Consider the following 26,493-nt stretch of genomic DNA (forward strand, 5'->3'; position numbering starts at 1 on the left):
TCTTTTGATCTATTACCAGATTTACATCAGTTAAGTGCCTAGACCTTAGATAACCAGTTATTAGGAACATGAGCTAGCAAGACTTTTCTTTCAAAACTATATTACATATGATTTCTGTGTAAAAAAATATATATAGCTTTTTTTAAAGATAATACAAAGTAATTTGATTGTACTAATTCAAATAATAAAGATACAGAAAAGATAATAATAGTAACTTGGCACCTTTTACTGTGATAGATGTACTGCAGCTTGCACTACCAGCATCATTATGAGCTTCACACGTGTAATCCCCACTGTCTTCTGGGCTGAAATCATTAATCTCAAGAAGTGCCACATTGTCAACAAAAGATAAATTGAGCTTTTCACTTGGTTGAAGTTCTGTGTCATTTTTGTACCACACAACTCTAATTTCTGGAGATCCACTAATCTTGCAATCAAAATGGGCAGAGCCACCAAGTGCCACAATCCGTGAGGTTTCTAGCTTCTTTACAAACTTTGGCGGTTCTAGAGAAGTAAAGGAGAAAAGTAACTACCTGTCACATAAAATAGATTGTGTAATTTTATGACTAATATGTACTGTTGTTCCTTGCTATGTGTATATGCTTTCATGTAGGTTTATGTTTTAAGTAATTATGAATGCTGTTTTGTATCTAGGTATCCCTGAAGAATTATTGATTGATCAGTTTATTCAGTTAATGATAAAAGCTGTATGATATAGCCAACATACCCTGAATTTAAAAACAAGGAGATGCACAGAAAAACAAAGAACATACTGTTCATTCCCTTTACATTTGTTAGGCTTCTTGGAAGATATAAGAATGTATGTAAGACGTTAAACAGTACATGTATGACAGAATACCTTTCACACTCAATTCGGCTGAACAAGATTCTTTCCCAACATCATTGGCTGCAAGGCAAGAGTAGATGCCAGAATCTCCTTTGCCCACTTTTATAATTCTCAGGTGAGCTGTGTTTCCAATGTATGTGATTTTATAATTTCCACCTGTTTTAATTTCTTTATTATCTTTGGTCCATAACACCTTAATTGGCTGCGTTCCAGAAACAAGGCATTCAAAGTCTGCACTTTCCCCAAGCACAGCACCTACTGATTCCACTTTTTTATCAAAGAAAGGTGGTTTCTTTGGTTCTATAAATCAAAACAAATAGCAAAATAACTTAGTATTCCCAAAAGTTTAAAGATTTATGCTGTGAGCCAGCAAGGAAACCAGCAAAGTCTGACCACAATCAGATTATGATAAAGGCACAAACCTGAGACTGTCAGTTTAGCAGAAGAAGAAGCAGTTCCAACTGCATTGGTTGCTGTGCAAGAATAGAGACCAGCATGGCCCTTCTCTGATTCCAGAACACGAAGAGTAGCTACGTTATTCACAAATGACATTTGCACATTACTATCCTCAGTTAAAGGTACACCATCTTTATACCAAGACACCTCAATAGGTTCTGAGCCATTAATACGGCAATCAAATTTAACTGGCTGCCCAAGTGTGACCTCAAGATCCTTCATTTTCCTGGCAAATGAAGGTGGAAGTTGACGGTCTGCAAAAAAAAAGAGTATTTAAGGAAAAGTTTTTCCCCTCAACCAAACTAAAGATACGAGGTAAATGTATCAATTTCATAAGAAAAAATCACCTTGAACTGTAAATACCGCCTTAGAAGAAACAGATCCTACAGAATTTTCTGCTTTGCAAATATATTCACCACTATCATTTTTGTCAACTTTGCTGAAAGCAAGAGTAGCTACGTTGTTTGAAAAGTACACTTTGCAACCTGGAGTTGACCTGAGTTTTGTATCTCCTTTGTACCAAGAAACCACAATTTCGGGAGTGCCACCAACTTGACATTGCAAAGATGTTGCGTCACCAACTGTCACTTCCACATCTTCAATACTTGTAATAAAGTATGGTGGTTCTATAAAAAAATAATTCCAGTAACAAAATTGTTACCCAACCTTAAGAAAAATCTGTAAAATTATACAGCAAAAAATTACAAGCACAAACCTAGAATGGTGACCATAGATTGGCAAATATCCTGCCCAGCTTCATTTTCAACCCGGCAAGTATATTCACCACCATCTTCTTTGGAGCTACTTAAGATTTCCAGGATGCAAGATTTTTCTGTTGTTGTTAAGTTACTTCTTTCGGTTTGTACTATCTCTACACCATTCCTTTCCCAAGTAACATAAATTGGGGCTGTGCCAGTGTATGTGCTCTCCAAAATAAATGGTTGACCAGTTTCTACATTGTAGTCTTTGATTTTCTTCACAAAGGTAGCAGGCTCTGATTTAAGAATACACAAAAGCATTAGCAAAGCTTTTGAAAATGAAGTGGCTAAAAGGAATAAGCACAGCTGAAAAAAGAATGTTACCTTTTACAAACAGTGGGGTAGTGCACGAGTCCTTTCCAGCATCATTAGAAACCACACACGTGTAGTCTCCACTATGGGTAGTGTTCACTTCATATAATTCCAAGATGGCAGCTGAATCTTTAAATTTTATAAGACATGTAGTTCCAGAAATAAGTTCACTGCTTCCCTTAAACCAGTGTACCTTAAAAGGAGGTGTTCCCCTAATAACACTTCTAAAAGAGACATTCATTCCAGGTAAGACTTCAAGTGGTTCAGGCTTCGTCACAATGGAAGGTGGTTCTGAAGAATTACAACACATACCATAAGATTTAAAGCAATAAGAATACGTTTTGGTTCACTGCAGCGCATCTTTAGACTAAAGATACTTTGCTTTACAATTATAATAGATAGAGGAAGAAACATGTAATGAATAGCAAAAATAGGCTATGACTTTCAAGAAGTAAAGAAAGATTACGCTCTGTCCCTGTAACTGAGCAGTATTACTGACCTTGGACAATTAGAGCAGCACTGCACTCATCAGTCCCAGCAATGTTTGCTGCTACACAAGTATAGCTTCCAGCATCTGAGGATTCCAAGTAATTAATTTTTAAAACACAAAGACTATCAGAAAATTCAGGCTCATATTTATCGCCACTGAAGATTTTGCTTCCATTATGAAGCCAAGTAATAGAGATAGGCAGTGATCCAGTGATTTTGCATTCCATTTGAACAGATGAACCTACTGCTGCAGTGGTTTCTTTCAATTTTTTGGTGAAAGAAGGAGATAATACACGATCTAGTCAACAAAGGCAAAAACAAATTAATGTTTTATATAAGAATTACTCACAGACATTATTATTATTATTATTATTAATTTGGGAAAAGCCCAGAAGATATAAGAACTAACCGAGAACATCAACTGTTGCAGTGCAGGTGCTCTTTCCAACATTGTTTTTCACTTCAAAGGTATATTCTCCACTGTCACTTTTGTCTGCAGAGAGGATTTTAATCGAGGCTACCTTATTGAATAGACTGATCTTATATTTCTGACTGCTGGTCAGTTCTTTGCCATCTTTAAACCAGCTGGCTGAAAGTTCTGGTGTGCCTGCCACTATGCATTCTATTGTGCAGACATCACCAGCGGTGACTCTCACAGGTTCTGGCTTTTCTACTATTATTGCAGGTTCTGAAATAAAACAAAATTAAAAATGATGATTTTTAAACTGATTTAACTTGTATGTGAACTAGTTCCTGTCTTCTTTCTTTTCATAGTTACCTAAAACAGACACGTTTGCTATACACTCCCTCATTCCAGCATCATTTTTAATCTGGCATATATATTTTCCAGCATTAGCTGATTCAGCCTTTCTAATCTGAAGAGTTGCAAGGTTTTCAAAGTGAGAAATCTTAATGTTTTCACTCTCCCTCACGACTTCCTCCTTGTCCTTCAGCCAAAGAACCGAAATAGGTTGTGAGCCCTCGATCAGTCCTTGTAATTCAAGAGGTTCACCCAAGATAACAGTTATGCTTTCAACTTTCTTCACAAATTTTGGTGGTTCTGAACAGAAAAATGCAAAGCAAAGATGAATAAAGAATGGTTTGTGAGCAAATTGTCTTTGACATCAGCTAGCGATTGAAAGAATTACCTTTAAGTTTTATATTACAAATGCAAGTATCACTTCCAATATCGTTGGAGGCCTTACAGTGATAGTCTCCAATATCTGGGGCCTCAACATTAAGAATATGAACAGAAGCAAGGTGATTCTTAGAAGTTACTTTGTACTTTTTACTGCTTCTAATTTGTCTGCGATCTTTGAACCAAATCACTTCGAAAGGTGGGGTTCCCAAGAGTTCACACTCAAGACTAACATCCACGCCTTTTAAGACCTCTGTTGGACTAGGCTTCTTGCTAAAGACAGGAGGCTCTATAAAAATAATGAACAAATGTTACTAAACTTACTTTTGTAACTTTTTTCTAGCTCATAATGTGTTGCCAACAAGCTTATCAATGCAAAGCCATATATACAGTATATGTGCATGTTGAGTTTTTCTTTATATTTTTACCTATTGTCCTAGCTGTCCTAACCTATAGACATGTGCATTTGTTTTCGTCCGATTTTCGGGTATTTTCGTTATCGTTTTAACAAACGATAACGAACGTGCAGAATCCGAAAACCCGAAAGATCCGACATAAACAAATGCTTTATTTTCGTTGTGACAACAGTTCCATATAGATAGGATTAATTTTCTTTCTAAAAAAAAAATATTAATATAACCTTAAGGTAGGGTTATACACTTTATCATGTATAATCCCTAAAAACTATATTATACAGATATGCAATAATTAGGCACTCATTCACACTCTTTGTGGTGGCCTGCATTTTTCTGTACTGGCTAAAAGCAGGTCACTGCTAGGACACATAGAAAACATTTGTTTCTATGTACTGTACCACATTCACACCACAACACTGGTGTTATGTTCAGTGCAGAAAAATGCAGCATTTATGCATTTTTCCACAGCACACTGAATGGCACTGCATGTCACTGCACAGCAATGTGCTGCTGTGCACACACATGAATAAAGCGTTCATTTAAAAAAAATTTAAAATAAGCAAAAAATATAAACTAAGTGATACACTCCCTACCAGAGCTGACACTAATGCCCTGTACACACGACATTCCAACCACAAAATCCGTCGGATTTTTTCAGACAGATTTTGTCCTAAACTGGTGTTGCATACACATGGTCAGACGAAGTTGACAGAAAATCTGATCGTTCGGAACGTGATGACGTTCGTTCATTACGACGAGACTACGTTGAGGCTAGTAGCCAATAGCTTTGGTCTCGTAATTTGATCTGAGCATGTGTGGCACTTTGTCCGATCGGAATTCTCTACAAATGATCAAAAAAAGTCAGAATTTCCAAGGGAAAAAGTCTGTTAGAGCCCACACATTTGGATTTTCCGACAATATAATCCGATCGGACCTTTTCCGTCAGAAAAATCCGACTGTGTGTACACGGCATTACACTAGCCTTCATGGTAAAGGGCTGCATTTTACCATGCAGGCTAGAGTGAATCTAGCCTTAAAGAGTAACTCCACTTTTCTTGAGAAAAAAGTGATCTCCTCTGGGCAATCTATGTACATTGCATGGATAATAACAAACTTTTTTTTGCAGATTCCTACCTTTTGTTATTCTGAAGAAATAGTTGTTTGTTTGTCTGTGTCCATATGTAAAATGAATGTAAATGGGGTGATTTTATAATTATTAATCAGCTGCTGTATTATCTATTATGAGGAAAGTGGCAGGATCTGCATCCCTTTACACATGATTTATCTTACCAAAAATTACTTGTATCTTAGTGCAGACTTCTGGGGAAATTGGTGAGCCATCTACACAAGCAAAACAGAAAAAAAAGAACCCATGCACACAATATAGTTTAGCAAGTTTAAAAAAATAGCTATTTATTGAGTAAACAATAAGTAATGGACTCACAAGTGACCCAATGGGTCAAGCATAGTGTATCCCAAAGGGGCAGAAAAGTCACTCAGATGTGCCATGGGGAGCTTTGTGGAGCTTCATCTCACCAGGACCCAATGCAAGTGTGTGGACTTTCTTTAATAGTGGCAGAGTTTTCTGTGCAGCCCAGAAAATCCACTTCTGCAGGGCTTCTCCCCAGCTGGAGCTCTGAATACCGACTCCCCATGGTAAATCTGAGTGGCTCTTCTGCCCTTTTGGCATACGCTATGTTCTGCCCATTGGGTCACTTCTGAAGGCATTGCTTATTGTTTACACAAAAAATATCTTTACTTGCTTACTTACTTAACGTACTTTATTTTACTTAACTTTCTACACTATATCCTGTGCTCGGATTCTTTCTATGTTTTCTGTTTTACATGTCTCTCTGCTGAGTGGCCCCTCTGGCCATCCAGCAGCACTGGACTCTGGTGTAGAACAGCTGCATATTGTATAATGCCTGGGCACCCATGGCCATTCAAATAATATTGGACATTGCTTATGATGCCATACATTGTACTGCAGTACATCAGCAGATTTCATTGTACTTTCAATTAATTTAAATTGTATTTATTTTATCTAATTAGAATTATCTATGCCCGGTTTCATTTATTATTATTATCACTATATACTACATAATAAATCATACTTTTGATTATACCTGGCTATTGGTGATGTGCTCTCAGCAGTGCTATTATCCTTTATTGTGTAAATCACACAAGCAAAAAATGACATTTCTTGGTGGCGTTTTGTACACCATCTGTGTACAAAATGCTTACAGGTTGCCATAATTGCATTCTACAAAAAAAATTATAGCACTGCAGATTGAAAAAAAAAGGTGTGCTAGGCCAAGTTGTGCGGTATTTTCTAGCAGGGGTATATGGATTAAAAAATTGTCAGCATGGAATTGCAAATCGTTTAGCAGGCTAAATATCTTGCATGCTTGTGTTTTTAACTGCATATTTACCTGCTTGACTATAGTCTAGCATTGACATTATGACCCATGGCTATAAGATATTTAAATCCAACTATAGATAAAACATTGATTTAGTTTCCAGTTTTGGATAAAGTGGGAAAAGTTTGGGACCTCTGTCAAGTTATTATTTTTGTCTTTAATCCCACTGATGAGATTTCCCTTTTTTGTCCCTGAAATACTTGTCCCCACAGAACTAAATTAGAGCAATGTGTTTCCACAGAAGCAGTAAAAACACAGGCTTGAACCCATCCCCTCTTTATTGCCAGTAGGCAGTCTTCTTAAAGAAGAAAGTTTGTATATCTCTTCTGACAAAAAAAAATGTTTTTGGTAAATGAGCATAGCCTAATGAGCAGTTCACTCTCAGGACCTTTGGAGCCTGGTATCAGGATGCATGTGCTTGAGTTGCATCATTGCCAGGTGCACCATGGCTGAAGAAGAAAGAAGCCAGCAGCAGAAGAAGCTTCAGCAAATATGGCACTGGTTGCTCTGGAATGGCAAGGGAAATTATGGAGCTGTCATGACTAGTACACTGCATACTCAGAGATACCTCTACTGCAGCCCTAATTTCTCCTTAAGAGAGGAAAAGGCGCTGGAATCTACCTCTTGTTTGAATGGAGATGGCGTATGTAACTCATAAACATGTATGTGTGCCAAACTGTTTTGACCAAATAAGCAAATCTTACTTTTGTGCCACCCCACTTGCAATGCCTAACTGGGAACTAGCAAGGTAAATATGCATGATTTCATAGTAAACTTTATGTTTTCTGAAAGCCTATTCACTTCATGTTATGATACGCACTAACAAGAGTTGGATTCAGACAGCTCATTGAAATCAATGTACTTCTGAAGCATAAAATCGCCCCAATTATCGGACACATCACAAAGTGCACTATAGTGCAACACGTGTGTTGTTCTAGTGCATTGGGGTGCTATTTAAAATGAATAACACTACAGTGCATCAACGAATGTAATGTGCATTGTGGTAATATGTGCTTTGCAACAACACTTGGATATAAGTAAGTCCCAAATGAGGATACACACTAAAGATGCATGCACAGCATAAGCCATGTTGGTGAGTCCATAACTCTAAAATTCAGCTGAGCACACTTTGGAAGGCATTTCTGACCTTTGACTACAATCTTGATACTGGAGCTGGCACTGCCAGCATCATTGTTGGCTTCACAGGTGTAGTCTCCGCTATCTTCGATTCTGAGGTTGTTGATTTCAAGAACTGGTATAAAGTCAATGAAAGATATAGTATACTTTTCATTTGCCTTAATTTCACTGTCGTTTTTGTACCAGGTGATTTTGATCTCTGGGGATCCACTGATCTTGCACTCACAGCGGACAGAATCACCTTGTTTGGTTACTTTTGTTGACTCTAACTTCTTGATAAACTTTGGTGGTTCTATAAAACCAAAAGGGAAAAAGACAATTAGAATTGAATTCAACAACAATGGTAAGTGGATGTTGAACCTGAGGAAGTGGTGATTACAGATGTGTAGTGCTACACAGTAGTCAAGCTCAAAAGAGTAAATAAACACTTAAACATGAAGTAAGACAAACATACAGATGACAAAATTAAAGCAAATCCTCGCACCTGTTACAACCAACATTGCACTACAAGTGTCGCTACCAACATCATTGGTAACTTGGCATGTATAGCGTCCAGTGCTTGAGCCATCCACTGTGAAAAGATTTAAGAAACCTATTGACCCTTCCATTCCAAGGAAACACTTAGGTCCAGAAAAGAGTTCCACATCTTCTTTAAACCATTTAATTGCAAATGGTGGTGTTCCTTTTACTTCAACTTTGAAATCCACCAAAGAATCGGGTATTGCCTTTTGACTCTCAGGTTTTAAAATGAAGCTCGGAGGTTCTATGATGTTGGAAAAAGAGTGTTTAAATATTTTTGATTTTATATTTTCCTGAAATAATTGACTTTTAGTAAGATGTGTTTACACCACTGCACACTATATTCTATTTACAAAAGCCTATATTTTAAGCTTGTTGTTATAATTCAAAAGCGACGAGATTATTAAATGGAATTAAAGAAAAAAGAAAGAAAAAATCACTTCAAACCTTTTACAGTCAAGATAGCACCACATTCAGCGCTTCCTGCTACGTTCATTACTTTGCACTTGTAGTTGCCACTGTCAGATACATCTATGTCAGCAGTGGTCAAAGATACTACATTTTCATGACAAACCAGCCTGTGCTTTGCGCTGTGCAAGATTTCACTCCCATCTTTGAACCATTGTGCATTTATAGGCAATGAACCAGCAACTTTGCATTCCATCTGAATGGAGGATCCAAGAACCTTATCCATCTTTGTTAACTTTTTTGTAAAAGATGGAGGAATAGCTTGATCTGTCCAATAAAAGAATATAGCCAGTTATTTATCGTCACAGGCTAATGGACTACTTTCTGGCAAGTGTAATAAAAATAGATTATAATACAAACCTAGAACAGTTACAAAAGCTGTACAACTACTGGTTCCAAAGTCGTTTTCAACCTTAAACATATATTCTCCGCTATCGTCCTTGCTTGCAGATTGAATCCTCAAGCTGGATACGTTATCCTCAAAGCTTAGGGTATAAAATCTGCTTGGCATAATCTGTCTGCCTTCTTTGTACCACTTGACTTGGAGCTCTGGTGTCCCAGCCACAGTACTATACAAAGTCACTGGATCTCTTTCGGTTACATTTACTGATTTGGGTCTCTCGACTATCTGTGCGGGCTCTGTGTTTCAAATTAAATGTAAAATAATGTGATAATTAAAAAGGATTTGTTTTATAATTTCAACTAAATTAAGTAAAATTTGATATTTAATAGCCTAGCACTAACCTTGAGCTATGAGAGAGGCAAAACATTTTTCTGTCCCTGATTCATTGGAAGCTTGGCAAGTATATCTACCAGTATGACTGCCATCAACAGTCCTGATATAGAGAGTAGCAATGTTGTTCTCAAAGGTAATTTGGGTATTGTCATCTTGCTCTACAACTTTATCTCCTTTTATCCAAGACACTGTTATAGGGTCAGAACCTGCTATAGCACATTGAAAAACAGCAGCGCTTCCAAGGATTGTGGTAGCATTTTCTATCTTCTGGACAAAGGTTGGGGGATCTGAATAAGACAAAGCCATTAAAATGTGGTTCAAATTAGTTCTCTGGTTATAGAGAAATAAAGAAATAGAGAATAGCCTATGGTATTTTTTGCAACTAACCTTTCAAATGTACTGAAGCACTGCAATAACAGCCTCCAGCTTCGTTTGATATTGTACACTGGTATTCACCAGCATCTGAATAGTCCACATTGAAAATGTGCAGCTCAAATACTGATTCCTTTTGAACCGATGAGTACTTTTTACCACTCCGAATCTCCTTTTTGTTCTTTGAAAAAGTTACATCGAATGGTGGTGTGCCCAGAACTTCGCAGAATAACTTCACATCAGAAGCTTTCACTACTTCAACTGGCTCAAATACAGTTTTAAAAGTGGGGGCCTCTATAATTTAACAAATAGAGTGCCTTATTAAAAATTTGAAAACATAAAGTATTGATAAAAGTATTAAATATATAAGGACTAATAACTAACCTTTTACTTTAACATCAATGCTGCAGCTCTCACTACCTGCCTCATTGGTGGCCTCACAAACATATATTCCAGTGTCTTCAATAGTAGAATTGATAATATCAAGAGTAGCTATTCCATCTACAAATGAAGTACTGTATCTGCCACTTGTCATAATGTCATTTCCATCCAAGTACCAAGTAACCTTGATTTCAGGTGTGCCAGTTATTTGACATTGGAAAGTTGTTGACTCTCCTTTCCTTAACAACAAGATTGGGCTTGGCTTCTTAACAAACCATGGGGGCTCTAAATATAGATAAAATATTTAGGTTTATATCAATAACATTCTAAAATAGATGAACTAGGCTTAGGTATGATAGAAAAGAATGCAAACCTTTTACAAAGAGCTTTGCTTTACAAGTTGCTGTGCCAACATCATTGCTAGCTTGAACTGTGTAACTTCCAGAATCAGCAACTTTAGCTGATAACAGTTCAAGGATACTTGAAGATTCATCCTTCCAAACTGATCGATTTGCTCCTGAAAGGAGTTCCTTACTATCCTTAAACCATTTGATTACCATTGGAGTGGTGCCATTCAAAACAGTTTTAAACTGAACTCTAGACCCTGGTAGAGTGTCTTGTGACTGAGGCTTTTCAATAAAATATGGAGGTTCTAAAATAAGTAAATAAGAAATTGTTAAACAAAAATTTTGCTAAATTTGTTAAATAAGGGGCTCTGTTTGAAATGAAATAATAAGGAATGCAAACCTTTCACGGTTAAATATCCACTGCATTGACTCTTCCCTGCTTTATTTGTGGCGAAGCATGTGTAGGTACCACTGTCTAATCCTTCTAATTCATTGATCTCCATGAATGCTATATTATCGTGGAAGGAATATTTGTGCTTTCCACTAGGCTGAATTTCTTTGTCATCCTTTAACCATTTCACAGTTATTGGATGTGAGCCGGAAATTATACATTCAAGATTAACAAAAGACCCTTTGACACTATCCATTTTTTTCAGTTTCTTTGTAAATGATGGCGGGATTATTAGATCTAATTAACATAGAAGAAATAAACACCAAGTAAGTTGCAAATTAAATTTGTTTAAAGGGACAAATATATATAATGAAGGAAAAATATATCTCTATACTAACCTAATACATTGACAGAAGCAGTGCAAGAGCTTCTACCAACATCATTCTGCACCTCAAATGTATACTCTCCGCTATCATTTTTGTCCGCTGAAGCAATTTTCAAAATGGATACATTTTCAGTAAAACTAATTTTATGTTTTGGACCAAATTTGAGCTCTTTTCCATCTTTGAACCATTTGGCAGTGATTTCTTTAGTACCAGAAAATTTACATTGCAATGTCGCAGGGTCACCTTCTGTGACATCGACAGATGCAGCCTTGTCAATAATTGTGGCAGGTTCTGTTGTTAAAGAAGGATAATATAATTTAGAACTTGTTTACAGTTTGACTGTTTTTTTTTTTACTTTTTTAAAAGCATAGAATGAAAGAGACCAACCTTTAACTGCTAGCATCGCAGAGCATCGTTGAACGCCTGCATCATTTTTGGCTTCACATGTATACTTGCCACCAAGGTTGCTTTTAACAGAAGTAATGTGTAGTGTGGCTACATTGTTTTTAAATATTGCTTTTATGTTTTCATCTTCCATAACTTCATCATTGTCTTTCCACCATGATATGGAGATAGGCTGTGAACCTTTAACAGAACATTGAAAGGCAACCATTCCTCCAATGAGGGAACTAAGATTTTCAATCTTCCTTGTAAAAGTGGGGGGTTCTGACAGATAGATGAAGAGTTGTAAGACAGAATTTACAGCTATGCTAAATTTTTAAATCAAAATTTCTTATTACATTTTTTTGGCACTACTAACCTTTTAGAGTCACAATCGAACTACAAAGACAGCTTCCAACGTCGTTAAACACCCTACACTGGAATTCTCCTGTATCCATGGAGTCAAACCTTAGAATGTTGAGGCTTAGTAAATTATCCTGGAAAAAGGTTTTGTATTTCCTACTACTCCGAATAGGTTTGTTGTCCTTGAACCATGAAACCTCAAATGGAGCTGAGCCTACTAATGCGCCTTCCAAAGTAACATCGGAATCTCTCATTACTTCAATATTTTGAAACTCTTTTACAAAAGATGGAGGTTCTGTATTTTAAGAGAAATGCCTTTCAGTAAATAAAATGTTTTAAAAATAAATAAGAGTAAATAAAAGAAGAGTAAAGAAGAAGTAGTGACTTTAACACACCTTTAACTATGACAGTACAGCTGCATGTATCTGTACCAGCCTCATTTTTAGCTTGGCATACATATTCACCAAAGTCTTCAAGACTTATGCTATAAATTCTAAGAGCTGCAACAGAGTTCAGGAATGACATACTGCAAGCGTCACTTTCTTTAATTTCCTTGTCATTTTTAAACCAGGTAATGCTAATAGTTGGTGTTCCAGCTACTTTACATTCAAGTTGTACAGCATCGCCCTTTTTGAAAAGCTGTGATGGTTCTAGCTTCTCAACAAATGTTGCTGGCTCTGTAGAATTTAAAAATAGTTTAAAAAAGAGAAACTCCTAGTAAAAGAGTAAAAGATGGTATGCATAGCTGTAAAAACAAAGAAGAATTCAAACCTTTCACAAATAAGTTTGCACTGCATTCCACAGCGCCAGCCTTGTTGCTGACTTTGCAGACATAGTTTCCTGATTCTGATGTTTTAACTGCATAGAGTTCCAAAGAGCTGCTGGTGTTCTCTTTAGCAATGTAGCAAGAACCTCCAGTTTTAAGTTCCTCCACACCTTTAAACCATCTTATAGACAAAGGTGGTGTTCCCTTAAAAGTGGTCTTCAGACACACAGTTGATCCTGGCAGGGTATCTTGTGAAACTGATTTGGTTAGAAAGCTTGGAGGTTCTAAATGTATGAAGAAAAGACATTGTAAAAATAAAAACCTTAAAGAAGCATTAAGGAGTATTGAAACTAAATGTAGCAGGAAAAGGTTTATGAACCAAACCTTTAACAGAAAGCGTTCCTTTGGATTCCTTGCTTCCTGCAGAATTTGTTGCTTTACAAGTATAAATTCCGGCATCACTCAGTTCTAGTCGACTTAGCTCCAAAGAGGCAGTAGCTTCCACAAATGATATCTTATACTTGTCTGGAGTAAGTTCTTCCCCATTTTTAAACCATGCAATTTTCATGGGCAAAGAACCAGAGACTTTGCACTCCAATCGACATGGCACATTTATTACATTGTCAATATCTCTCAATGCTTTAGTAAAAGATGGGGCAATAGTTCGATCTGTTTATGATAGAAATATAATTGTTTAACATACTGAAAACTATGGCAACTGTACTAATTCTAATTTCAAGAACTATGTGTCATACTAACCTAATACTGTAAAAGTGATCTTGCAGCTGTTACTACCGACATCATTGGACACCTCAAATGAATATTCTCCACTGTCCTGAATTTCAGCAGAGTAAAACTTTAAGGTGGCAACATTATTTTTAAAACTGATCCTATACTTTTTGCCAGAAGTTATCTCCTTCCCTTGCCTTAGCCATTTAACTTTAAGTTCAGGTGTGCCCAATACGGTGCAATCCAAAGTGGCAGGATCTCCCGCAGTCACTTGGATTGATTCAGCTTTCTCGACTATCTTGGCTGGTTCTAAAATAAAGTTAAAAAATGTCATAAACATGTCTCAGCTTACTGAAAATAGTTGTTGATCTGAAAGATATAGGAAATTAATCACTAACTGACCTTTTACCAATAATTCTCCAAAGCAACTTTGGCTTCCTGCTTCATTTTCAGCCACACAAGTGTATTTTCCAGCACTGTTAACTTGCACACTGCTGATATGAAGAGTGGCAATGTTATTTTCAAATGTGATTTTAACTTTGTTATCTTCTCTGACAACATCTCTTCCTTTCATCCAAGTTACCGTGATGACCTCAGAGCCTTTTAATATGGCTTGTAGGGAAACATTGTTGCCAACTATAGCAGTGACATTTTCAACCTTCTTCACAAATGATGGTGGTTCTAGTTTGAAAGACAGCGGTAAATCTGAGAATTCCTTTCCATTCCATTTCCAAAAAATTCAATTTTTAAATAATTGCTATGGTCACATAAATACTAGCACTTTGTTGACCTTAAAATGTTAGTACTAGTGTTATTTATTGACAGATAAAGTCAGTGCTCAGCTCATCAATTAGAGGGATTAGTCTGCTCTCCTATTAAGATATGTTTGTAAATTTGCACCCACTCTAAGGAATTATTAGGTTATTGGAATGCTAAGTATTAGCAACGTGTCTGATGCAGAAGTGAAATTTAAAATCTCAACTCCATCTAAAGCATTTTTCTGCTTTGAAGAGCATAGGAACGATCAATCTCTATCAATTTGTTATTACTGTCTGTGTCACTGTTAAATTTTTCAAACTGCACACAATACAGTATATGAACTTAAGTAGTATTTGGTGCACAAGACAGATAGTATGATAAACCAACAAGGCACCAACCAACATAGGACACCAGCACACCTTAGTTTTTCATTCATGAGACTATACTGACATATAAGTTACCAGTAAAATGTCAAGGTTTTAAAACTAAAAGGTTGAGTTGCATTTTTACTAGTTATATCCATTAAAATTATTTAAGATATGAAGAATGAAAATGTGCTGATGACATACATTTCTATTGGCTAGGGAGAGTTCATCTTACTTTCTGCACCAATAAAAGCCTGATAGAGGTTCCAGCATGGCTATTCTCTTAAAAAAAATACCCCTCACCTCCTTCCACAATGACATCCTTAGCAGAACAGGCAGTAATAGCAAAACTCCCCAGTAAGTACACAGGCAGCAATAAAAAAAAGTTTCTGCTATTTCCCTAATCTTTCTACTTAAAGATCGCCCACTATATACTGTGGCTGGGCAGATTTTTTGCATGTAACAAAGTACCTGTACATCATTTTGTGCAATAGATACTGTGGGCAGGTCTGCTGGCCACCCACGATCGCTCCCCAGAAAGAAAGAATGGCAGTCTGCCGATGTAAGGCAGACCGCCGTTCTGTCAAAAATTAACACAGTGATCTTGTATACTAATCAGGAACATGGATCACTGTGTTCATCTAGTGAGGCCATCCCCCACAAAGTTAAAAAGCATCCCCTAGGGACACACTTAACCCTTTGCTCCTGGTGTTAACCCCTTCCCTGCCAGTGTCATTAATACAGTAATGCCTTGTACACGGTCGGAAATTCTGACCACAAAATCTGTCTGATTTTTTCTGATGGATTTTGTCCTAAACTGGTGTTGCATACACACAGTCGGACAAAGTTGTCAGAAAATCCAATCGTTCAGAATGTGATGACGTCTGTTCATTACGACGGGACTACGTTGAGGCTAGTAGCCAATAGCTTTGGTCTCGTAATTTGATCTGAGCATACGTGGTACTTTGTCCGATTGGAATTCTCCACAAATGATCGGAAAAGTCTGATCGGATTTTGTTGTCGGAAAATTTGAGATCCTGCTCTCAAATTTTTTTTCTCAGATTTTCCGATGGAAAAAGTCCGATAGAGCCCACACACGATTGGATTTTCCGACAATAAAATCCGATCGGACCTTTTCCGTCTCTTCCGAATTTCTGACCATGTGTACAAGGCATTACAGGGCATATTTTTAGCCATTACTAGTAAAAAAAATAAAAATGCCATAAATCTATCCTTTAGGATGTAAACGCTATAACTTTTGTGCAAACCAATCAATATACACGTATTGGGATTTTTTTAACCAAAGATATGTAGCAGAATACATATTTTCCAAAATTGATGAACATTTTTTATTTTTTTTTAAAATATATTGTATATGTTTTATAGCAGATAGTAAAGAATATTGTTTTTTTTTTCAAAATTATCAGTCTTTGTTTCTAGTGCAAAAAATAAAAACCACAGAGGTGATCAAGTACCACCAAAAGAAAGCTCTATTTGTGGGAAAAAAAGGACATAATTTTTTTTCGGGTACACGGCGCATGACTGTGCCGTTGTCAGTTAAAGTAACGCAGTGCCGTATCGCAAAAAATGACCTGGTCATTAAGGGGTAAAACCTTCTGGGGCTGAAGTGGTTAAAATGCAGCTTTAATGAGTGAAAGCCTTGTGCATGTGTCAAAACAGATCCCATGCAGGAGCAATGATGACCCTGAGAAAGAGGTAATGACATGTCACTGATCATAATTCCCCTAATTTATTTTGCTGATCAAATTCTCTGAAAGAGAATCCATTTTGAATGTAGTAGCACAGTATGGAAAGCAGCAACCCAAGTTTTTCTTATAATAAAACTTTCCAGAATTAGGCAGGTTTGGTTCCTTGAGCTTATAAACTTGACCTATATTTTGACTAGAAATATTTGTACATTAAAGTTCTTTTATAGGCCAGAGGTCGGATTTAGGGCACAGAAAAAGCTTGATGGTTTCACTTCTCAAGTAGTAGATCTGCAACTACGTATTAGCTGCAGGCAGTAAGATAAGAGATATTAGTGGTTAAAGATACTGAAGATATTGGTTGGTCATTGAAGAGGTATAGAGGTGTTAGAAGCAAAAAGAATCTTTTTTTTTCTGAAAGAAGACGATGAAAATTAATACTAGCCCAATACTAACCTTTAAGCCTGTATGATGCACTGCAGTTGCACTTTCCCACTTCATTGGCAACAACACACTCATATTCACCAACATCTGCACTATTAAATGATGAGATTTCCAGACAAGCAAAAGACTTTTGATATATGAGCCTGTACTTTTTACTGCTTCGTATCTGTTTCTTATCTTTGTACCAGCTAATTTCAAAAGGTCCAGTACCAGATACTTCACACTGAAGAGTAGCACTTGATCCTTTTACTATTTCTGCTGGTTCAAGTGTTTTGATGAAAGAAGGAGGCTCTAGAAGAGTATTAGATTATCAGACGATTATTACAAAAACAGAATACATTTATGAATATTATCTACCAACTATGTAGAATCAACAAACAAACCTTTAACAATAATTTCAGAAGTGCAGCTTTCGCAGCCAGCATCGTTTAGAGCTTCACAAGTGTAACTTCCACTATCATCAACTTTCATGTTTGTGATATCTAATACAGCATCTGAGTTGTCGAAAGCCATTCTAAACATTTCACTTGGTGTAATTGCTGTGTTGTTCTTGTACCAAGTGACATGGATATCAGGTGAACCTTTAATTTTGCACTGTAAATGTGCTGACTCTCCCTGTCTTAACAAATAAGAGGGTTCCACCTTCTTCACAAAAGACGGTGGCTCTATAGAAAAAAAAACATTAAAAATAGAATAAGCTGAAATAGAAGAAAATTTTTTTTCTTGTTAACGGGTTCTATGAAGAAGATGAAGAAGAAGAAGACGAAGAAGAAGATGATTTCTTGGATCTTGCAAAGTTCAGCCATTTGGTCCATAATTTTGTTCAGCCATATAGAACATTCACACTTGCTTGAATAGTATTTGATAAACTTCATTCAGTCATACATACATACATAAAGTGTATTGCAGACAAGACAAGTACAAGACAGTTTACAACAAACTTAAACTAACTTAGTATATGGTATGTTAAAACAAATGTTTTGGGAAAAAAAGATAACTATTGTGTCCCTTGGTCGCACACTTTTAAAGCTGTGGTATGAATGGTATGTGTAAGTGTATTTTGTTTTTCTTACCTCGTATTGTAACAACTGAAGAAGAAGAGCTGCTTCCTGCATCATTTGTTGCAGTGCACAAGTAATTTCCAGAATCCTTTATCTTAGCCACTGGTATTTCAAGAGAAGCCACTTTGTCTTCAAAATAGATTTTATAATCCTTCCCTGGAAGGAGTTTGTGGCCATCTTTTGTCCAGGCTACTGTTACTTTTCTGTCTTCGTCTACCTGGCACTCAAGGCGAATAGTTTTGTTCACAGCAGAACGCAAAGGCTCCAGTTCTTTAATGAAGTGTGGCTTGTCGATTACTATCAGTTCTGCCTGGCAGGTGTCTGTTCCAAATTTGTTAGATGCTTTGCAAGAATAGATGCCTTTGTCGGTAGTGGCAAGATTCAAGAGCTCTAGAACATGCTTGTTGTTTATGGCTGAGACAAGAATGTTCTCTGAAGAGGAGATGGGAAGTCCATCTTTCTGCCATATTGTATCAATAACTGGTGTACCTGATACTGTTGCTTGGAACTTAGCTTTCTTACTCACAAAAGAGGTAACAGACTCTGGTCTAGTTATAAAAGATGGAGGGAAGGCTTCTGCAAAGAAAACAGAGGTTTCAGTATTTCATCAGTATGTTAAAACCACAGAGTTTATGCCAAAACGTAAGAAACCTACAAATGGAAATTCTAAAATTGCAGTTACAGTATATATTATAGTAGGATAAAAAGAAGCTGTTCTAAGATGACACACACACACACACACTCTAAAGAAGCCAAACACTTTTGACTCTTTCTTTCTTGAATATTGTGCAAACATTTTAAGTAATAATAATTATTAAGAATTTAGAAAGTTGGCCAGAACATCATATGATAATGATATTCCCGATAGCAAGGATAACTTGCCACAAATTTGTGGCAATGTTGAATTGTAAGTCGTACTAACTTTCTGCACATTTTCACTGGCAAGTTGTACACTTGCAGAGGAATTAAAGCACAAATACAAGTTCTAGTTGACACTTTTCCAATTTGTAGCACATTTGCATGGCAAATCTCTACAGTAGTATGAGCAAAGTTGCAGTGGTGAGTCTACAGCAAGAGCTCTGCAAGTCACAGTGACCCCTGTGGTGGGATGACTATTGCACAACATAATTGAACCAGAACTTGCAGCAGACTTGCAGAATGTTTGCAAAGAAACTTGATCTGGAGTCATGCAATGTGGACTTGCTGCAATTGGGTAACAAACAAGCCTGGCAAGTCTAGCAATAGCTTAGCATTTTTAAACTTTCAGCTCAATTGCTTGCCAATTTGGGGTGTATTCAGCCACTATTCAGCCACTGCATGGCTTCAAAGTGTAATATCAGCAATTGTTATACTGTGAAAGGCAAAAGAACTTCAATGGATACCCAAACAGTATTCTTCTAAACTTAACAGTTTAAATTCAGATTCAGATATTCTTTTAAATATCTAAAGGTTTTTTTAAGTCTATTAATGAGAAAAAAACATTTAAAAAGTAGTAAAGACTGCAATTCAGGAAAATTATATATTTTTTATCAACCCGAAGAAACCTTTTTCCAGAATATAAATAGCACTCACTTACCTTTATTGTCATGAATATTCCACATAAATAAATATATGCTTAAAAGAAAACATATGTGTAAATGTATGTGTGTTTTTTTCATGTAAATTACATTTACTCACCAGTCACAGTTAAGGTTGCAGTGGTGCTTATGCTACCAAACTCATTGGAAGCTTTGCACGAGTATTCACCACAGTCAACAACCTGTGGTCTAAGGACCTCAAGAGTTGAAAGGTAGTTTGATGTCTTCAGAGAGTATTTTTCACTTTCATAGATTTCCCGTCCAGACTTGAACCACTGGAATCTAACGTTGGGTGCAGGTTCTGTCTCACAGGTGAAAAATGCAGAGTGCCCAATTGCTGCCTCTACAGACTCGAGCCTCCTCTTCAGCACAGGAGCTAAAGACAACAAGGGAGAAGAAAAAAAAAAGTATTTTCTTAGAGGAAATGGTACATTTAAAATAAAAATTTACTTGAAAGTGGAATGCCTATTTCAGGAAAAGTGAAGGGAAAATGGCTGTGCAGATAAAAGGTAATTGTTAGCAGTTTACATCATATTACATGGGAGCATCAGTTTAAAAATCTACTGCAAAATGGTGAAAACATGCACAAAAAATGTGGCATATCAAAAGGAAACACATAAGCTGAAAGTGAAAAGTCATTTTTTATTATTCCTGCAAGTGGTAACTAATACAGATTTAAAAGAAAACAAATAATTTAAATTTACAGCATGCATTTACCTATTTTAAATGAGGTTGAGAAACGAAAAAAAGCACAGAGAATTAAACTGTCATAGTGAAGATAAAATGTGGCAATAATATAACTGAGTGAATTTGTCCATATGGGGATGGATATAAGAAAATACGTAAACAGTTAGTACTGACTGTGACTGTATAGAGCAGGGATATGCAGTTAGTGGACCTCCAGCTGTTGCAGAACTACAATTCCCATGAGGCATAGCAAGACTTTGACAGCCACAAGCATGACACCCAGAGACAGAGGCATGATGGGACTTGCAGTTTTGCAACAGCTGGAGGTCCCAAATTGCATATCCCTGGTATAGTGTAACATTGAGTTATCAAAGGTCTCTATCTCGCCACAAATCATAAAGAATAAATATGAGAGGCTGGTAAAAATTGGTTTTAGATGCAAATTCTCTATTGAAATTTGATGTGCGAAATGTCAGTTATTTTAAGGTCTGTCTTATTTTTAGCATAAAACATTTTGTTACTTCAGCCATTAAGGTTACAATATAAAAAAAACCTTTGATAAACACAAGTCAGTTGAACATACTCATACAAAAAATAATATAACATATACTGTAACAGTTAAAAAAAAGGTAGTACACGAAAGGATGATTAGAACAACAATGGCGTCTACATTTTACCATGTGGTAAAGTGAAGTTAAGTTTAGTGAAATGAAAACGCGTTCTTTTCAAATATCCAGTCTTGCACAGGGGGTTATTTTGTTCTTTATCTCCAACCTAAAATAACGTTGCTGTTTAAGAAAGGAAAGTCAAAAAAACGGCTCTGAATACTTAACCCACTCGTCTTTTTTTGCCCACAGTTACATTTTCAGCATTCAACTCGTTTGGTAGTGTTAAATGTGTGTTAAGCCTTGTACACACGGTCGGAGAATCCGTCGGAATGCGTCTTATCGGACCGTGTCGTCGGATAATCCGACTGTGTGTGGTATGCATCGGACTTATTCCGTCCGAATCTTCGTCGGACCCAATTTTCCAACATGTTGGAAATATTTTCCGACCAACTGGTTTGATCGGACATACTCCGATCATGTATAGAGAATTTTGATCGGACCAAGTGCCACGCCTGCTCAGATCAAATTCCTACATCAAAGCTATTGGCTACTAGTCCCATCGTAACAAAATTACGTCATCACGTTCTGAATGATCGGATTTTTCCACAACTTAGTCCGACCGTGTGTATGCAACAGTTTCGGACAAGATCCGACGGGCAAAATCCGACGGACAAAATCCGACGGATTTGGTTGGCAGAATGTCCGACCATGTGTACAGGGGCTTACTGTGGTTCTATCTGCTGGCTGTATGTCACTACAGAACATACTGGCTATATGTCACTACAGGACATATTAATGAAGAAGGGGCTTACAGGATAACAGCAAGAGATCAGGCATCTGACACATCTGGAAGTAAATTGAATGGCAAAACTCTGCCAGAAGTTGTAGTGTTTGAAGATAACTGAATTCAGACTTGCTGCCTGCTGGAGAGACAAGTATTCAGAAGGTTGTTTTGCAAGTGCCTTTTAAGTGCAAATTTGTTGCAAAAGTAGCAAGCCCCCACATGCTTGTGGTTTTGTTATATTTGATGATTCAAGCTCAAAGTGAGTCTTTTGTCTACGAATGACAAAATAGAAGTTTCCAAGGTAAATACAATGTTTTTAAAGTTTCCAGCTCACTTAGGTATGCCCCTTTCATGAAGACAGCTCAGCTATAAATTAGATGGGGTGGCTTATATTTAAAAGAGTAGAAGGAAAATGTAATAGTATGCTAATAAATAATGATTATGCACTGACTATTTACATGAGGCGTTAGTCTAATAAAAAGTGTCATTAGATCAACCCTGCAGCATAGGAAAAGGCAACATTCTGAAATTCAATTTGTGGAAAAAATTTCAAATGTTTTTTTTAATGGCTTGATAAAATAATTTTACATTTTATGAGTTGTCAAGTGTTGCCTTCTCCTGCATTAAAACACTGCATAATGGTGTTGTTGTTAGCAGAAAAGTGGTACATTACTATCCCCATAATCCAACCTCTTTTAACAACTGTAAGTTGAGCTGATGTTGTTGATTTGCCAGCGTCATTCAAAGCCTCACAGGTATATTCTCCTTGATGTATATCCATTTGTACTTTGCTGATTACTAATGTATAGGTATCATTATGTTGCAAACACTTGAAATCTATGCCTGAAGACAATAGTCTATCATTAAAGTACCAGTTAACAGTCTTAACACTGTTTATAACTGTGTTGAAGGTAACACAGTCCCCTTCATTAGCCATATAATCTAATAAACTTTTCCTAATTATTGGAGTGGAAGATTCTTTTAAGAGCTCATCCTCATATATTTCTTCCCGTGTCTCTCTCTTCTTCACTATTTGTACTTGTTCCTGTATAGATACAGCTGAAAATGTAACTTCATCTGTGCAAGCTGCTGCACCAATGTCCTTAATCTCCATATGTGTCATGACAGCACTGGACACTCGATTTGCTATGCTTGGCTGAAATTCTTCTGACTCAGTCTTTACATTGACAGAATTATAGGCATCAGGGAAATTAGGTTTATCTGCTACTGTAGCTGTTGACATTTCCTGTTGTTGTTCTATGGCAATCAAGGCTTTCTCTTGTCTAGTGATGATACTTTCTGGTCCACTGGCTTCCAATATATGTCTTTCGTCAAATATAACAGCCAGAAAAGCTGTTTTAAGTTCAGTTTTAAGGTCAATGCTTTGTGGATAAACCCTTGGAAGAGACAATGTTACTTCTTCAATGGAAAAATTACTTGTTGTGATGACATAGGTGCATAAGGTGTTCTTAGGTTCTTTGGTTACTTTAATGCTTTTAACATCTATGTTTTGTATGTTCTTCAGTATTTCTGCAGACAAAAGATCTGATTTATTTATCAAGGCAGAATACAAAGCTCTTCTAACATGGCCTTTAATTTCTAAATTGAAACTTCTTAGATCTTCTGAGGCAATTGGTTGTTCTTTGTGAAGGATAGCTGCATCGATTACATCATGTGAGCTTAGAAGTTCTTTCAGTTGAGTTTTTACTTTTAACATTTCTGTTCCTGGTCGTTCTGAGATGTTCAAATGTTCCTCTGGTATAGCTTGTTTTTCCTCTACAGCTAAGGGCAAACTTACTGACTGACCTTCCTGAATTCTTGCTGCATAATCTTGTTGGGCTTCATCTGAAGGAATAACACTTTGTATTGGTATACCATGGTTCTCAATGCATGTTATTTCTACAGGACGAGTTAATTCTTTAGTAATTTGACAAGTATTTATGTCAATATCTGGCACAAAATCAGCATGACCTTCAACAATAGCCCTACTTTCAACTGTAGTACATAGCTTTATAACAGGCTGAAAGTCATCTTTTTGTACTGCAGCCCTTTGTTCCTTCTCTGTTGCAACTAACTGCTCTTTTGGCAATAAAAGAACATCTTTCATTGTGATGGCACATTTGTGTTGTTGGCGTTCAACAACAAGCATAGGTTCTACACCTTCAGGTGATATTTGAAGTTCTTTTATACTCTCTCCTGAAAGAATACGTTTGTCTTCAACATGGAGACTACGTTTGTAGAATTTCTCCATTTTGTTTAACGCAGTATTTAGATCTGTTTTTTTAAAATGAATTTCTTCTTCTTTAGGTAACAAAAAGTCTGACTGTAAAGTTTGCATATTTAAAATTGGGGGAGGTTCTTTGGAATAACTCAGATTCACTTCTGCATTGAAACCTTTTATTTTTCCAGTATCTTCACATAAAATAGTACGGCCGTCATCATACAATGAAGACAGAAGAAAGACTGGACTTTTTGTGATATCAGCTTGGTTTTCAGATGGCATAGTAAAAAAAATGTTTTCTTCACTTGGTAGATGTGTATGAGGTTCTACAACTTGCAAGTGCATGACTTGTCTCAGTTCATGATCATACTTAGCTACTTCTTCAGCATCCCTCTCTTGAATAGACAATGCATGTTCACATAGAAACTGATGTTTCTCTTCCAACATCAAACCACTTTTCATGGGGAGATCTTTGATGAGCATAGCCTTTTCTTCCTTTGCTTTTTCAAAATTCAAATTCTGTTCACTTACCAAAATATGTTGGTAATCTATCACTGGGGTAACCATGTGTTCTAACAAAACCATGTCTGATTTTGGAGCTAGGTTCTGCTTTTCCATCTCCAAAAAATGTTGAACTTCTTCTCCAAGCAACTGCTCTTTTGTTAATTCCTCAACAATCTCCACATTGTGGGTATGTAAAACTTCTTTGGTTTCAGGTGTGGATACTGCTACAATGGTCTCCTTAACTGAAATTGATGCCGTTGTATCACATGATATTAACTGTTTTTCTTCTGTCATAAATGAAACAGGCCTTGTTTTTTTCTCATGTGTGAGACCTAACTGTAAACTGCTTGGGTAATTATCATTTACTTCTTGTTCTTTATCTGCTAATGTAATTTCTTCAGTGACAGGTACATAAAGGGATTGTGATTTAGGCCTGCCTGATTCTTGAAAAACAGGACTTACAATTTTCCTGACATTCTGCTCACTTACATCTACAAGCTCTGTGATTACTGATGTAGCTAAAGGGATGGACTCATTAGGCTGTGGCTCAAGTTGAACCAACTGTTGTTCTAAATTAATAATTTGCTGTAGTGAATCACCTTCCTCACTGTGTGCAGAGTACTTTGCTTCTGTTCCAATTGTGTACAACATGGCAGAATGCTCTTGTTCAGATTCTCCTGGTAACTTAACAGCATATAGGCGTGTTTCAGTGCTTTCTTGAACAGAGGATTTCTTGTAGGACTTGGTAACTTTCATCTTTGATTCCTTGTCGGCTATACTAGAATTGGGTACAACCTTCAGCTCTGTAGTGCAGGATGTCTTGCCAAGACTGTTGAATGCTTTGCAAGTGTAGAGACCACTGTCTTCTTGTTGGCATTTGTGAATTGTTAAAAAGCCTATTCCATCCTGCTTCATGCAAATGGTGTGACGCTTCCCGGCCAATATCTGCTTATTACCCCTGAACCACTGAACTTTTGGCTTTGGATTGCCTGTGACTTTATATTCCAAAACTGCTTTATCATTTTGGGTGCAGCAAACAGGATGTAAAGGCTTCACAAAGCTTGGTGCAAGAAGTTGATTATTGTCTTTTGACTGACCACCTAGAGTAAGGGATGTCTCAAGATGTTTGCTGATATCTATACTTTCTCTCTGAATCACTGTGATATATGAACTGCAAATGGTTTGGCCATGCTCATTCATTGCAATGCATTTATACTCTCCCTCACTGCTTTCTTCCACACATGGAATAAGGCAACTGTATTCATCACCATCATTTAGGAATGTGTAAACCTCAGAGTTGTCCAGCTCTTCTCTGTTGTGCCACCAATGGATACTGGGCTTTGGGAAACCACTAACGATAACTGACAATTTGACTGCATCTCCTATTCTAACATCTAGTGATGAAAGCTGCTTTGTGAAAACTGGAATACTAGTTTCCATTTTAAATTCTAATTTGTTTGAATATATTGATGATTCAGGCATAGACTCAAGTGTTCTAGGTTTAGGTTGTAATTGAAGGTCACTGCTGAAGTTTTCTGTTGTGTCTTCCTCAGTAGATATTACATAAGAGCTAGACACATCTGTGCAAACAAAAACAGTTGGTAATAATATATTAATATATGACCAGCACTGGTTTGTTTAAAGTGGTATTAAACCCCAAACCAAAAATAAATTATATTGCAGCTTACCAATCATTAGATGTGGTGGCTGCATTAGTATACTTTTCTCTCCCCCCCTCTGATTTCACCTGGTGATCTGGCCAGTAACACACCTCCTGTATTGGTGAGACACAACTCTGGAGGAATGAGAACAGGAGGCATGGCAGACAGCAGCATTGTTGTTTTGGGGGGTGGGGGTAACTAACTAATTGAAGCTAAACTCCAGATCACACTGTATAATCAATTAAAGCAAACATTTTTTTCTTTTGGGATAAAGTATTTACATGGCTACATAAAAGCTGACCAT

General features: G+C 36.8%; 1 protein-coding gene across 1 annotated transcript in view; it reads right to left on the reverse strand.

Annotated features, from left to right (window-relative positions):
- The window catches only part of TTN (titin), a 337,354-nt gene that overhangs the window by 207,750 nt on the left and 103,111 nt on the right, over positions 1–26,493 (reverse strand). Inside the window, exons 44-57 of the mRNA XM_077448105.1 lie at positions 22,494–26,108; positions 19,825–20,100; positions 18,160–18,723; positions 7,984–8,265; positions 4,011–4,289; positions 3,641–3,922; positions 3,272–3,550; positions 2,873–3,160; positions 2,386–2,664; positions 2,019–2,297; positions 1,651–1,929; positions 1,270–1,557; positions 860–1,147; positions 223–504 (exon numbers count right to left, since the gene is read on the reverse strand). Coding sequence (XP_077304231.1) covers positions 223–504; positions 860–1,147; positions 1,270–1,557; positions 1,651–1,929; positions 2,019–2,297; positions 2,386–2,664; positions 2,873–3,160; positions 3,272–3,550; positions 3,641–3,922; positions 4,011–4,289; positions 7,984–8,265; positions 18,160–18,723; positions 19,825–20,100; positions 22,494–26,108 — 7,560 coding nt within the window. The remainder of the gene's footprint in view (positions 1–222; positions 505–859; positions 1,148–1,269; positions 1,558–1,650; positions 1,930–2,018; positions 2,298–2,385; positions 2,665–2,872; positions 3,161–3,271; positions 3,551–3,640; positions 3,923–4,010; positions 4,290–7,983; positions 8,266–18,159; positions 18,724–19,824; positions 20,101–22,493; positions 26,109–26,493) is intronic.

The sequence above is a fragment of the Lithobates pipiens genome, unplaced genomic scaffold (genome assembly GCF_037356315.1).
Source record: "Lithobates pipiens isolate NorthernLeopardFrog02 unplaced genomic scaffold, aLitPip1_a1.2 Scaffold_22, whole genome shotgun sequence".
In the NCBI taxonomy this organism is placed as follows: Eukaryota; Metazoa; Chordata; class Amphibia; order Anura; family Ranidae; genus Lithobates; species Lithobates pipiens.